At 43.0% G+C, this 13,058-nt stretch overlaps 1 protein-coding gene across 2 annotated transcripts; it reads right to left on the bottom strand.

The window, feature by feature from the left end:
* Positions 1–931: 931 nt before the first annotated feature.
* On the bottom strand, positions 932–10,383 carry PVALB (parvalbumin). 2 transcript variants are annotated; one of them, XM_061371752.1, is made up of 5 exons: positions 10,138–10,383; positions 9,767–9,834; positions 7,665–7,797; positions 7,153–7,262; positions 932–1,841 (listed from the first exon to the last, which is right to left on the bottom strand). In XM_061371752.1, the coding sequence occupies exons 2-5, from the start codon at positions 9,825–9,827 to the stop codon at positions 1,813–1,815; spliced, it is 333 nt and encodes a 110-aa protein (XP_061227736.1). In that variant the 5' UTR covers positions 9,828–9,834; positions 10,138–10,383; the 3' UTR covers positions 932–1,812. The 2 variants fall into 2 exon arrangements, with proteins under 2 accessions (XP_061227736.1, XP_061227735.1); XM_061371751.1 differs by lacking the exon at positions 10,138–10,383 and having other exon boundaries at positions 9,767–9,950.
* Positions 10,384–13,058: the final 2,675 nt, after the last annotated feature.

Here is a 13,058-nt window from a genome sequence, read left to right as displayed (position 1 = left end):
CAGATTGCCCAAAGAAGTGGTAAATGCTCCATCCATGGTCTAGTGTAAGGTGCCCCTACTCATGGCAGGGGGTTGGAACTAGATGATCTTAAAGTCCTTTCCAACCCAAACCATTCTATGAATCTATGGTTCTATGATTCATGATACATCAATGGGTGGGTTCCTAATGGTTTTATTTCCTGTAGCTCAGTATACTCTTGTAATTACGCTTTATTGCCACGTGAGGTCAGCCGCTGCTGAGAGAAAAAAAAAAAACCCAACAAACCAGGCAATAAATCGCTTCATCGCAAATAAATCCGTTTTCATTTGCTTTATTTAGAATACTTAGAAATCAATACATTCTTCAGATCCGTATATACATTGTGCAAAACCAAAGGATTTCTTTTGAAAGCACAGCAGCTTTAGCAAAGAAAGTCTTCCTTGTGAGTTACTACAGAGTGAAAATTTAGAACAGCTTTAGGGAGTGTTTATTGGCTTCCCGAGTAGCATTGGGTAGTTGCTGTGGCAGAGAATACTATTCTGTACAATGTGATGGTGACAGGGTTTCAGCCCTGTTTTCTTATTTTTCTTTTAAATACTAAGTTAACGATAATAAATCTGAATGGAACAAGGTATTATTGCTGCAGGGGAATAGTTTGGAATACAGAAATGGCAACTACCCTTCCTTTTTCTTGCAGTAGTAATCAATGTTCTGTCAACATGTGGGGAAGATGTTGAAAAAAAAGGAAAGATAAAAAGCATGAGATTGGTGCCAAAGTTACTAGACAGGATTTGGGATACAAGTGTTGCTCTTGGCTCTGTCATAGGCTTACTGTTGGCTGGTCATTTCCTTAGCTTGAGTCTCAGTTTTGTATGTGTAACTCAAAGGAAAAGATATTCACTTTTTTGGTAAAGTATTTGAAGAAATGTTTTTTATGGGATTTTTATATACTATTTTAACAGTGAGTGTATCAACAGCAACATCACACCTGAATCTTGGTGTCCCCCTTCCTGGTATTCATGCTGTTATTCTTTTGAGTATTCTGTTCTTCCTGTCCTAGATAGTTGTGTAACATTGATAGCAAGCATATCCTGTGTTTCAGAAATGACCCCTTTTTAATACTTTACAGAGTTATCCCCATGCATGATTGGCACCAACTGATATTCCTGTCAAACCTTTTATTTAAAAATCCCCCTGCACCAGGCAAATTTAACAGATGATACAGACAAGGATCAATTTACTGATCACCAAAAAGCAGCATGGGAGATTAAGGTTAAATATTAGGAAATACTTTTTAGCTATAACACTGATTAAATCGAAAGAACAAACTGCCAAATGAAGTTGGGTAATTGCCATCACTAGAGATTTTCCATCACTAGAGATTTTCCAGGCTATGAGTATGCATCCATTTAGCAGGGATGGCTTAAAAATAATGCAGTCAGTTTTGCCACAGTTCAGAATTTGGGCTGAATGACTCATTATATGCATGTTTTATCCCAAAAATTGGCTCTTATTTCTTCCTACTTTACCCTAGCAAGGGATAAAGCTGCAGGGATGTCAGCAAAAAAAGAGTAAAATTTTCTCTCAGCGTGTGCCAAACCTACATGAAATAAGAAACAAGTTATAGTGAGAGAGAATAAAGCCCAGATTGATGTGACCTTTATTATTTTAACAGTGTCTCTCAGCACAATTACAGAGTTGCAGGATTGCAGAGAACAGAGCTGGAGTATAAAATAACATAAATAAATAGAACAGGAGCCAAAGCAGCCAGCAGGAGGTGGTTGGAATTGGGCAGTGAAGGATGGGTGAAGGGTTTGCATTGGTCAAAGCCTTTATGATTCAGCCACCATAGTTGCAAATTCTGGAGAAGGGAAACATTTAAAAAAAATATTAAAAAAAGAAAATGTAAAGAAGGAGGATGCATATTACAATGATTACAGAGTCAGTGGTGTAGCAGAAACATCACAATAACAGAAGAACAAAGAAATCTTGGTTAGTTTAAGGGAAAGTATGACTTGGGAAATCTTACAGTGAAATGAAAGGATTTGTTAAGGGTAAGAGAGAAATGCTATATATGCCAGACTGTCAAGACTGTCCACTGCTATTCATCTGAAGAACTTGATTAGCTCCCTGTTATTCCTTTGTAAATCTCAATGGGATGAAGGCAAGAGCTAGAAATTTAATTTCACAGTGAGATAAATTTCTTTTATATCAGAGTTTGGCAAAGAGACTCATTAACGAGTCTTTCAGAGTATTTGTGTCCCTATATTATAAATATATTACATTTAAACTCAATTTTGTACTGGCAAATTGACTGGAAATGACAGATTACAAAAACAGAAGCTCACACCAAGCCATCTTGACCACACTGGTGATAATGAGAAACATTCTCGTGATCTCAGAGGGACAGGATTTTACCCTATGGCTTTTATTAGTGTTACATCAATAATATTTACATACATATATCTCTCTTCAGTTTGAGTTTATTTTATGCTTTGGTGTATATATATAGTGCTTTTCATTGGGGTGATAAAGCATGGAAAAGTCATGTTTGTATCCTGGTGAATAGCTGCCTGGCATACCGCACTCTGAATACTGCATTACTCAAGGAGGTTATAATTCCTAACTCCATCTAACCTTGGAACAGTCACACATGAGAATACCTTGCACAGTTTTGTATGCCTCAGAGCTTGAAAAATGACAGACTGGAGGGAATCCCAAGAAGGGCAACAAAGATGATAAAGGGATTAGAGGGTATACAGACAGAGTGGTTTATGGGTTTAACATAATCAGCTGAGAGGAACATGACAAATAGGGGAGGCAGTCATCTGTAAAGGCTCAAAAGAAAATTACTGGACTTTGACATAATGAAGAATGTCTTGCAACTAAAAAAGATAAAAAATGAAAATTAGACATTTGAAGAACATTCTAATGTTCAGTTGAAAAATGCTAAACCCTAAACAAGTGAGATCTTCGCTGACTGGTGTGTGCAAACTGGTAGCACTTTTGATGATGTTGTGTCCAAAAATCATGTTACCAAATGCTGACAAACCAGAGTAAGACATAAAAATGTCAGTGGGTTTAAATTAAATCCAAATCTATCCATCATTTTGAAAGATGTAAATCCAAGTTAGGATTAGTGATGCAGATTACTTAACACAAAACGTGTCTAAATCCTGTACACGGTGGGTACAGAGATCGAAAATGTTGCAAACTGAATTTAAGAGATAACATAAAGTGCTTGTGATAGACACCCAGACTGTTCTGCCCAGAAAAGGAAACAGGCTATGATTATTAAATCACTGTGTGAATAAACCCTTCAGAGAGAACCATGAACTGCAATGGATGAAGCCTTTCCAAAAGGGAAAACTAACTACACATATTCTATTAGAACAAGCTGTCATACTTGCTACAGCTGAATTAAATCCTTTTCTATAATAATTTGCATCTATGGAATATATTTGGAAAAGGTTATTCAGACTTGCAGCCAAATATTTTCTGTAATACATTATGATGGTGATATTATCACTTAATGGCAATATATTTCATGGGTACTTCCTGATAGCCAGCAAACCATAAAATACTCCTTCATGAATAACTGCTATCTGCTTTAAAGTTTCCCAGGTTTTTCAATATACTTGAAGTATTTCTAAGATGTTCCAGTTGAATAATCTTGTAAAGTAGTTAGTTCACTATTGGTTTTCATATAAAGGTTAGCCCAACCACAGATGGCTTGTGGAGGCATTGTTACCAAGTGTACTCGTATATGGAGAGTATATATTCTGAGATATGACACTGTATATTAGCCCCTGCCTATTGGTTGTTCTTGTAAATATTTACTGCCTCTGACAAGGAAGAGAATCCTTGGGATTGACTGCATCCTCCTTTCCAGTTGTAATTCTCCTTCCAAACAAAATTAAGTTCTATCTTTCTTTGCGTAATTGATAGTTTTAAATTGCAAGGATTCAGACTATTTTGTCATGCAAAAAACTTACTAGCTGTCTTATGTCAAAGCTCCAACATTTAACAAGAGGATTCGTTTGTGGTGTTCAATATAGTTCAGTAAGATATACCAGCCTGATGCGTACCCTGTAGTATTTCACTGAAATGACAGCTATAATTACAGAGTACATTGTAGGCTAATGATTTATCTCATCAGATCATGTTTTTTACATTATCGGTACAATAGCAAATCTGTTTAGCTAAATTCATAAGTAACGACTTATACTAATTTATTTTAGAAGATACAGGAGCACAAAGAGGGATAACAAAAGGACTTTCAAAAGCTTTTTCTTCTTTGTTATGTCTTTTACCTGTGACAAGGTCATGACTTACCAGCTGTAATTCTGAATGCTTGATGTCTCGTTTTTACAATGTTTAAAGAAAATAATGGAAACATTTTGAAATATTTGCAGAAGTTGAGCTATATCAAGGAAAATATTTTGATTTACTAGGATAAAAATGTGGACTTGTTCTGTCTACAGTGCCTGAACTTTGAAAATTCTTTATGTACTTTCTCAAGTCTATTAGTAGCAAGAAACAGAAAGGCATGATGTGCTTGTCCAATGCTGACACTCAAAATAGATTAAAAACCCCACTATGACCATTTTCTCTTCTTTCTTACAAATGTTCTCCTGAAGCTGAGAGAGCAGCTTCAGCATCGCTTCCCAAGCTAATTTAGAAGCTAATGTTTGTAGTTTTTTTAGGTAATTTGGCCTTGACCTGCATTTTATTTTCATATTTATCATCTTTTATTCATATCAGTGAAAGATGGAAGAGTCTTAACATCAGACAGAAGATGATAATGTCTTATATGAACAGGCTGCAAGTTTTCAACTGTTTGAAACTGGCAGATCAGCCACAAGTTACAGATCTTGACTGGACAGGAGGTAACTGAATAGAAGAAACTATTTCTGAGCTGAATGGTCCTGCAGGAATGTAAAAAGGTTTAAAGCAGGAGACCTGAGAGACAATTTGTAACATGTAACCCTAACTGGAAGAAGTCTGACTAGGTTGGGATTAACATTTGTGAAGAAAATTCTGAGAAAGGTGGCTCTGTGGTGTTAAAAATCCATGAAGATTAGGTCTTACAACTGCTATGGGCTCCTGAGAGGTGCTCCATATGGGCATTCAAGGGCCATCTAGTGAATTCACATTAATTCCTGTGAAAAGCTGCATCATTTAGGCTGTAATAATTTAGTGATGTAGGAAGCTGATGTTTGAAACAAGGGGTAAAAGTGATGCCTGACAATTCAGTTACATGGAAACAAATGGCTTGCAACAGAAATACAGCACTGCAATACTGAATATAAATGCGACGTACATTTGTGACTTTACATTTTGTTTACATAGGCAGTTATAATCTGGAATTGGATTTCTGAACCAACGGAAAAGCTGGAAAATGTCTGTCATCCTCATCCTTTGGTCACAGCCCCAGCTGTGAATTTTTGCGTGTATTTCAAGCCTTTCCATTGTCACAATTTCCTGTTAAATTCAAATTTAAGAAATGGAAAAAAAACCCAATGCTGTACAGTAGGGCTATGTACCAGGCCAGAAGAGGTAAATAAGTCTTTCATTCTCTTCTCATTATTGATTATAAATTCAGCGTAATTCCAGTTCAAAGTTGAGGAAGGGTAAAACTTGCAGAAGAAAGAGAAGTGTTCCGTATTGCTTTATTACAACATACTGGCTTTCAGGCATTGTTTCAACTTTAAAAAGTTATGGTCAATCTTAAATAAAAAAGTTAATGCTGTATTCTCTTGTAAAAGCCAAAATCATTCTGCAATATAGTCCTTGTATTCCAATCAATACTGCTTTTGTTTTGCAGCCTTCCGGGAGTAACTGAAAATATATGTGATGTGAGGTTGGGGGATCAGCTCTAAACTTACTTACCTGAGCCAAGTTTTCTGATTTTAGTACCACTGCCACTAATTTTAATGGGAATAAGGAGGACCCATATAATTAAAGCCTGTGAAATTTCAAATGGTGACACACTCATCAGGCTCAGTAGCACTGCTGAAGTTTAGCTGAAACTTCCCCTAGGTGCTTCTGCTACCATGATAAAATCATGATATGAGAAATCAAAGGCTTTTGTCTAGGAAAAGGGCCATAGTCCCTGATATGGCAAAGTAGTAGGAACAGGCAGATATATATGACTAATATGTCAGTGGCTAATTTTGTGTGTCATTTTTTCAGCTTCTGAGTAAGGAGACTCTTAGTTAATAATATTTTGCTTTTTATTCCTTTTTTTAATTGCCTTTTTTTTTTTTTTTCGAGACAACTTCTGGGTTTTTTTTTTTACAAATACCAGAGACTGGGTGACAAAGACAGATAGGAGTGGTTTAGGTATTTTTTAGATTTCAACCTAGCATGTGGCTTACCAGTATTGTGAAAACCCAGCAATTGCCTGCTGTCTAGGTGATTTAGTACCCTGGCCACAGACTTCTGCAATGAGGGAAAATTTAATTCAGAAACTCATCTCTTCATGTCTCTCCCAGTGTGTCTCAGGGATACAGAAAGAGAAAAAAGGAGAAAATTTGCATGTGGGCTAATTTGATTCATCCCAAGGGGGAATAGAAAACAGTCATTTTTAAGCAATGCTATAAAAGGAAAAGTTGTTTTTTTCTTATACTCCTCATATTTAGTAAAGCAGAGTGACAAGCTTTCTCAGCTGTGAAGACCCACCTAAACACTAGCCAAAGCTGGATGGAAATTCTGTAGCAGACTGACTGTACTTCGAATTTTAAAAGCATTGCTTTGTGAAGTCGTGCATTACTTTCCTATTTACTCTTCATCGAGCAGAAATGCTGCTACTCAGCTCTTTTTCTTTCAAAGTTTTATATTCAGGCCTGGGTCTTTGAACTCTCAGTGTCCTGAGCCTCAATCCACTTGAAATCTTAAACTCACTGAAGTTGCGTGAGTCCTTAGCCCTGTGCTGTGGTTTAACTACATCTCGGTTTCTATGAACTGTTGCCCCCTCTAGTGTCAGAACTCAGCCCCTGTTTTCCCTAAAGCAACGAATGGCAAATGTAGCAGGACTTGGTATTTCATTAAATCCAATTTGTGCCCTCCAGAAGGTCAGAGCCCCCAGTGATTCCCAGATTTCCTCAGCTCTTGTATGTAGGAGTAATATTTCATTGTTACTGTCAAAGTTTACTCTTCTAATCACATACCATCAGCGCCAATTTTACCGTCACCATCCTTATCTCCAGCAGCCAGAAGAGCCTTCGTTTCTTTGTCTGATAGGTCTCTTCCCTCTGGGGTAAAGCCCTTCAGTACAAACCTAAAGAGGGGGCATGGAAAAAAAGGAAAGTTGTGTTTTGGGTATTTTTTCCCCCAGAACAGTTTCACTTCATATTTATTTGTACCACCAATCGCATACATGAATTGGAATCCAGTGTTGACCTTCTCTAACATTCAGGACAAGTGGTTTGCTCTGAAACTGAATTTGACTGAAGAACTAGCAATAAGGTATTGATCAGTCATAAAAGTTACAACTAGCTACCTCCAACACGCTTTAGACCATGTAGTAAGCGAACAACAGATTATTGCACACAGGTACTAGTTGGAAGATTGAACTGTATGCTATTATCTAGAGTCCTGAAAACAAACAAACAAACAAACCAACCCAGGAAATTAGACACTTAAGGTGAGGCTATTTGAGAAAGGACGTATCTTGACTTACTTTAATTCATCCTCTTCGATGAAGCCACTTCGATCTTTATCAAGAATATGGAAAACCTTCTTCACATCTTCTGGGCTCTTCTTTTTCAGTCCTACCATCTCGAAAAACTTCTTGTAGTTAAACGATTCAGCAGCTATAGGAGATGAAAAGTCAGAGGGCTGCTTAGAAAAACCATTGAGACATACATTAGTACATACCCGTGGTTTCCTTCCACACTCCTGCGTGTCCTATCCTGGGAGGCACAGTTGAGCCCGGCTGTGTAGGAGCTCCATGTACGCCCTGTAATCAATTCTCCATGCTTCACAGACGCTAATTGTGATAAACAGAGGGGGAGAGGGACAGTCCCTGCTCTTTGCAGATGAAGAGCTGAGCTAGCTACAGAGGGATGGAGACTTTGCCCAAGGTCACACAGGAAGTCTGTGGTAGAGTTGGGAGCTGAAGTCTACCCTGCTTGGTCTCATTTCAGTGCCTTAACCCCTATTTTTTTTTGGCTAAGTATAATTCTAAAACAGTCATCTGAGAGTGGTGTCTGGGTATTACATGGCTGTCAGTTTTTAACATTTCAACCCTTTAAAACAAAAAAGCCCACTCTTGCTCAACCATGGAGCACTGACGAGAAGTGTTACAGAGCACATGGCTATTTCAGGGCTGTTTCGTTTTTCCTGAAGACTTATCAGAAATCGGTGCTGCTTTTGGACCGCTAAAGGTATGTGCACTGGTGGTTTGTAAGCTCAGGCACTGCAAGGGAGTGCTGTGCGCTATCCTGCCTGGGAGACTGTGTCAGAAACGATCTCCGGGGAGGAAGAGACAAAAAAGAATCAAAACAAACAAACAGAGCCCTTGAAATCGGAGCCGAGATAAACGAGTTTACCTGCTCCACCTCTCCCGTCCTTTAACCGCACCCGCTTTTGTCCCACCCGGGTATCCTAACGAGTGTGCTGGCGATTAGGAAGGTGTGGATTAGAAACCCAGTACAGTGACCTCCAAAACGTGCTGCAGAGGGTTGTTTGTTTTTTCCCCCTCCTTCTTCCCCATGCATCCTTATTCCGGACGCAGCTTTTCCTCTTACGTAAAATGAAGGAGGCTCAGTCCTTCGGGATCTGCTTGACTGAGACCTGTCATTAGTTGCTGCTAATTGCATCTGCTCCGGGACTTGGAGCTGGCCTCAGAACAATGGGAGCTAATGAGAAAACCAGCTGCCGGATGGAGCAAAGCGGTTTGCCGGTTCCTTCGACTCCGGGCTGCTGCGCTCAGCCGGGCTCGGCGGGGTTTGCGCCTCCGTCCGCCCGGGAAGGTCACTGCACAGGGCAGGACGGAGGGAGGCGGCTCTCCCGGTGCTGCGGTCGGCCAGGTAGTTTGGAGGGATAGGGAGAGAGAACGTGCATCCCGGAGCACGATTTTTGGCGTTGCTTTAAGAGCAACCTTGACTGCTGAATCTCTGAGGGGTTGCTGTCGGCTCAGGGCTGGCGGTGAATTAGAGGGGTAGGGAATATCGGGACTCGGAGTAGTCTGAGAGGCAAGTACGGAGGGCTGGCAGCCATTCGTCCTGCAGAAAGCTTCTGCAGTCGAGTAGTGAGCGCTCTATCGTTGCCTTCTGCTCCATCCCAAAAAGCAAAGCCCACCCAGGGGTCCCACATAGGACGTAAGAAAAGAGCGAGTTCTTAGCTCCTTGCAATGAGAAACAGCAGTTCTATGATACCTGAAACTCAATTTCAGGGATGAGTGGGAAGCTGCCGGCATTCATGGCTCACTTCCCTATCCCACAACAGGATATAATCCAGCCTGGTTTGCTGAGGGGTTTTTTTTCCCTTTGGAAGTATCCCCTCGGTAGGAGCCTGTCCGCAGTTGCTGCTCACCTTCCTTTGGAATAGGTATTTCACCTATGTAACGTGCAGGGCAACTTTGCTGAGGATGCAGCCCTGGACTTGATAAGCGTGACAGGCTTTCACTGCACTTCTGAAAACCATCCTCGATTAGTATTTTGTTTAGAAATATCCTCTAATCTTCCCCAAGCTTAAAGAAATGCGCTGCTATCGGAAGCTGAAGAGAGGAAAGAGGAGAAAAGAGGAAATAAAAGAAAGAAAAGAAAAAGAGGTACTCACCTGAAAAGGCTCCCACAGCCTTCTTGATATCCTCAGCGTTGAGCACGTCAGTCATAGCCATCCTGCAACTGTTTGAACAGGGAGGCAAGTGCGAAAAGATTAAAAAGTGCTTTTCTCATCATTTCTGCTCATATGACCAAGCTGCAGTGCCGCGCGGGGATGGCACACCGAGAAGGGCTGGACCAGCGCCAGCTCCGTACCCCTGTGTGGCTGAGTGCCCAAACGTGGGCTGCCGCTCTCCCATTCGCAGAGCCCCACGTCGTCCGCGGACGCGGGGGCTCGGCTCAAGAGAGGGCACGGGGATGGGCGCCTGTGCGGGGACCGGAGGGGGCAGGGGGTCGCTCACTGCGAGATGGGAGCCTAAGCCTTACTGGAGCAGTGCCAGAGTCTGTCGTGATAGCGGCTGGAGAAAAGAGTTGTGCCAAGGTCAAGTCCTCGGGTGCGGTGGAAGAGTGCTGGTGCAGAGCAGAGGCTTTTCCTTTAGTAAGGCAGGGCGAGCTTTCCCGGTTATAGTCGGTGATGAGCAAGGAACTGCAGCATATGCCAAGCTTCAAGCTGCTCTTGAGGTCGGGAAGCAAATGTAACGTAGCTTTTGAACATTCGCCGTACCGTTCAAACATCTCCCCCTTCCTGCCTTCCCCCCTCCCCTTCACACACACGTTCCTGTTAGACCTCGTTTCTTTCGGGCCAGTCCATATTAAGCATCATCCTCGCTGAATTAATTATCACATCCCTACGAATCCTACAGATCCTGTTTGTAATGCACAATATGCTGCAGAAACCTCAGCAATGGGATACGGTGGAACGAGACACGAGGTGACAAACGCCTGGTGCGGAGCTCCCGAGCAGCGGCGGGCTCCTTAGGCGAGACCGGGCTCTTCCCGACATCGTCGAGGACGATTTGGGGATTGTAATGTGTTTTCTAGACTTGTTTTCTCTCCAAGCAACTGTGCCCTTTTTTTTTCACAAGAAATGTGGCCAATAGTCCAGCTAGTCCTCAAGAGTTTGGGCAGGAGCCATTAGGCTGAGATAGCCAAGGTTGGGGCCCGGGAGTAGGGCAGATCTCCGCGGGAGTGTTGGCATCTCCACTTCAGGAAATACGGGGTATGGGGGGAAGTGATCTCCCCGCTCTGGGACCGGCGGGCACAGCCCGATCCCCCCCGAGCGGCTTTGGGAGGGAGGTGGCGGCTGAGACACTGGGGTCTCTTCTGTCAGTCGTTCCAGAAGTGCGAGCCCCAGTCCTTCCCTCTGCGGCCCAAACTCAGCTATAACGGGTGAGTCATTAGCATGCCACTATGCGCAGGAGGACGGAGGAGGAGGTGACATTGGGGTCTCCTGTTTTTTTTTCCTTCCTTTTCTTTTTTAAGCAGCGACTCTCCGCTGTGGGAGGGACCGTCGTTTTTCCCTCGATGGAACTTCCTCCCCCCCCCGTTTCTATGTATTTCTTGAGATACAAGAGAGGTTTAGCTTTCTCCAAGGACAAATAAGGAGACGGATGGGGGAGTCGAGTCCCTCTCCCTGGATTGGAAACACCTTTCTCCCTGCTCTGCGGGGAAGGGGAGCTGTGGCTGGGATGCTGACCAAGGACACACCGCAGCCGGGACACACAGCAGGATGCTGACTGGGCACAGGCAGCAGGGTTCCGTGCTCCCCCCGGTGTCCTGGAGGTGGGAGGTGCAGTGAAGGCGGTACCCAGGTTACTCGGGTCTCTTGCTTCTGTGGGGTTCGACTCGGAGAGGAGAGTTTAAAATCTCCCCTGTAGCACAGGTTAAAACCCAATCGTTAGTCTGTTTTACGCTTAGATTAAATGTAGACCCATCAATACACAGCTATTTACAAGATAAATCGATGTGCCTGATTTTATGCAGTTGATGTCCCTTTATCCCTTTACTTTTCCTTAGCTAGCGGGAGGGAGAGGAGGGAGTCCTCCTGTGTCCGCCCGCCTGGCCGAGTCCACACAGGTGCAGTCTGCCGCGGAGCTGGGCCTCACCCCCCGCAGCTTCTTTTCGTTCTGACAAACCTTTCCCTAACTCATTGCTGAGGTATCCTTGCTCCTGGAGCCACAGAGGGGAACCCTCCCGCCTTCCCCCACCCCGCCGCCGGTGAGCCGCATCCCGGTGCCGGCCCCGCTCCGGTTACGAAGCCTTTAACACGGAGGAGTAACTGAGGCCCGCCTCTAATCTCAACAGTGCATCTGTTTTAAGGACAGCTAGCAAACTTCTAGGGGCTTTTAAACATCAAGTTTTACTCAAACCCATTATTCTAATATAAAAACCGTTTCACGAACTGGCAGTCTCACCCTCGGCCCTTCACCCTTTTCTTATGATCCCTGCGAGATGAATTACACGCTTTCTATCTCTCTGAGATTTTGACGATTTTCCTGCCCGAACTACTTGCAAAATCCAAGTTGTCTGCACAGAAGCTTTAGTATAGATCAGCTCCCCCTTCCACCAGCGCCAGAACGATTATATTCTTACTAAGTAAACGATCAAGTACATTAAGTAGACATCAACCCGCCCTTGCCACAAGCAAGCAATTCAGGGAGACTTTGATTAGCAACAAGAAACCTCCCCGCCAAAAGCTGAAGCAGAAAGCAGGGGGTCCTTTACAAAAGTGTGACACATTCATCTTCCTAATGACGGCACCAGAGAGGGAAACTTCAATCCGCTGCCTGTGCATAGAGATGTCCTTTCTGTGACATGTTAAGGAGAGGGTTTTGCCTTTGGTTCACAACTGAGCACTTCAGTAAATTGTTATCCGAGTCCTTACTCACGTTCTCCTTCACTTTCTTTCCTTCTTTGTTTTGTTATTTCCATTCTCTCACTTCCTCCCCGCCTTTTATCCTCAGCCCCCATCCACACGTTCACCTATTCCCTGCTCTTAATAGCCCTTTCTTCTCGTTTGGAGTCGTTTCTGCGGGAAGCCATTCCTCGGTGTTTGGGAGATTGTCACCTCTTTGTCTCCGGTCTTTTGTCTGTGGGAAGCGGGATAGAGTCGGAGTGCTGAGAAATATCCTTGTTTGCTTTCCTTCAGGAGAAGGTCCTGGGTTCCTGCCGGGAGCGGGCGAAGCCACCTGTGCTGTGGAAGCTGGAACATTTTCTTGGTACTTACCTCTTGGGTCTCTCCTAAGCACTCTTGGAAAGGGTGCTAGATACGGAGGTGGTCAAAAAGAGGTGGAACTCGGAGTAGGAACCCCTCTTATATAATCTCTCTCTCTCTTTCTATTTTTGGCTGGTGATACCCACTCCTCACTGATATCAGATATTCAGGGATTCTGATTGCTGGTGTCACA

The sequence above is a fragment of the Neopsephotus bourkii genome, unplaced genomic scaffold, assembly GCF_033783945.1.
Source record: "Neopsephotus bourkii isolate Nb327-2 ecotype Australia unplaced genomic scaffold, CSIRO-AGI_Nbou_v1 NB_1589, whole genome shotgun sequence".
Classification (NCBI taxonomy): Eukaryota; Metazoa; Chordata; class Aves; order Psittaciformes; family Psittacidae; genus Neopsephotus; species Neopsephotus bourkii.
This window is presented reverse-complemented; position numbering and strand designations above follow the sequence as displayed.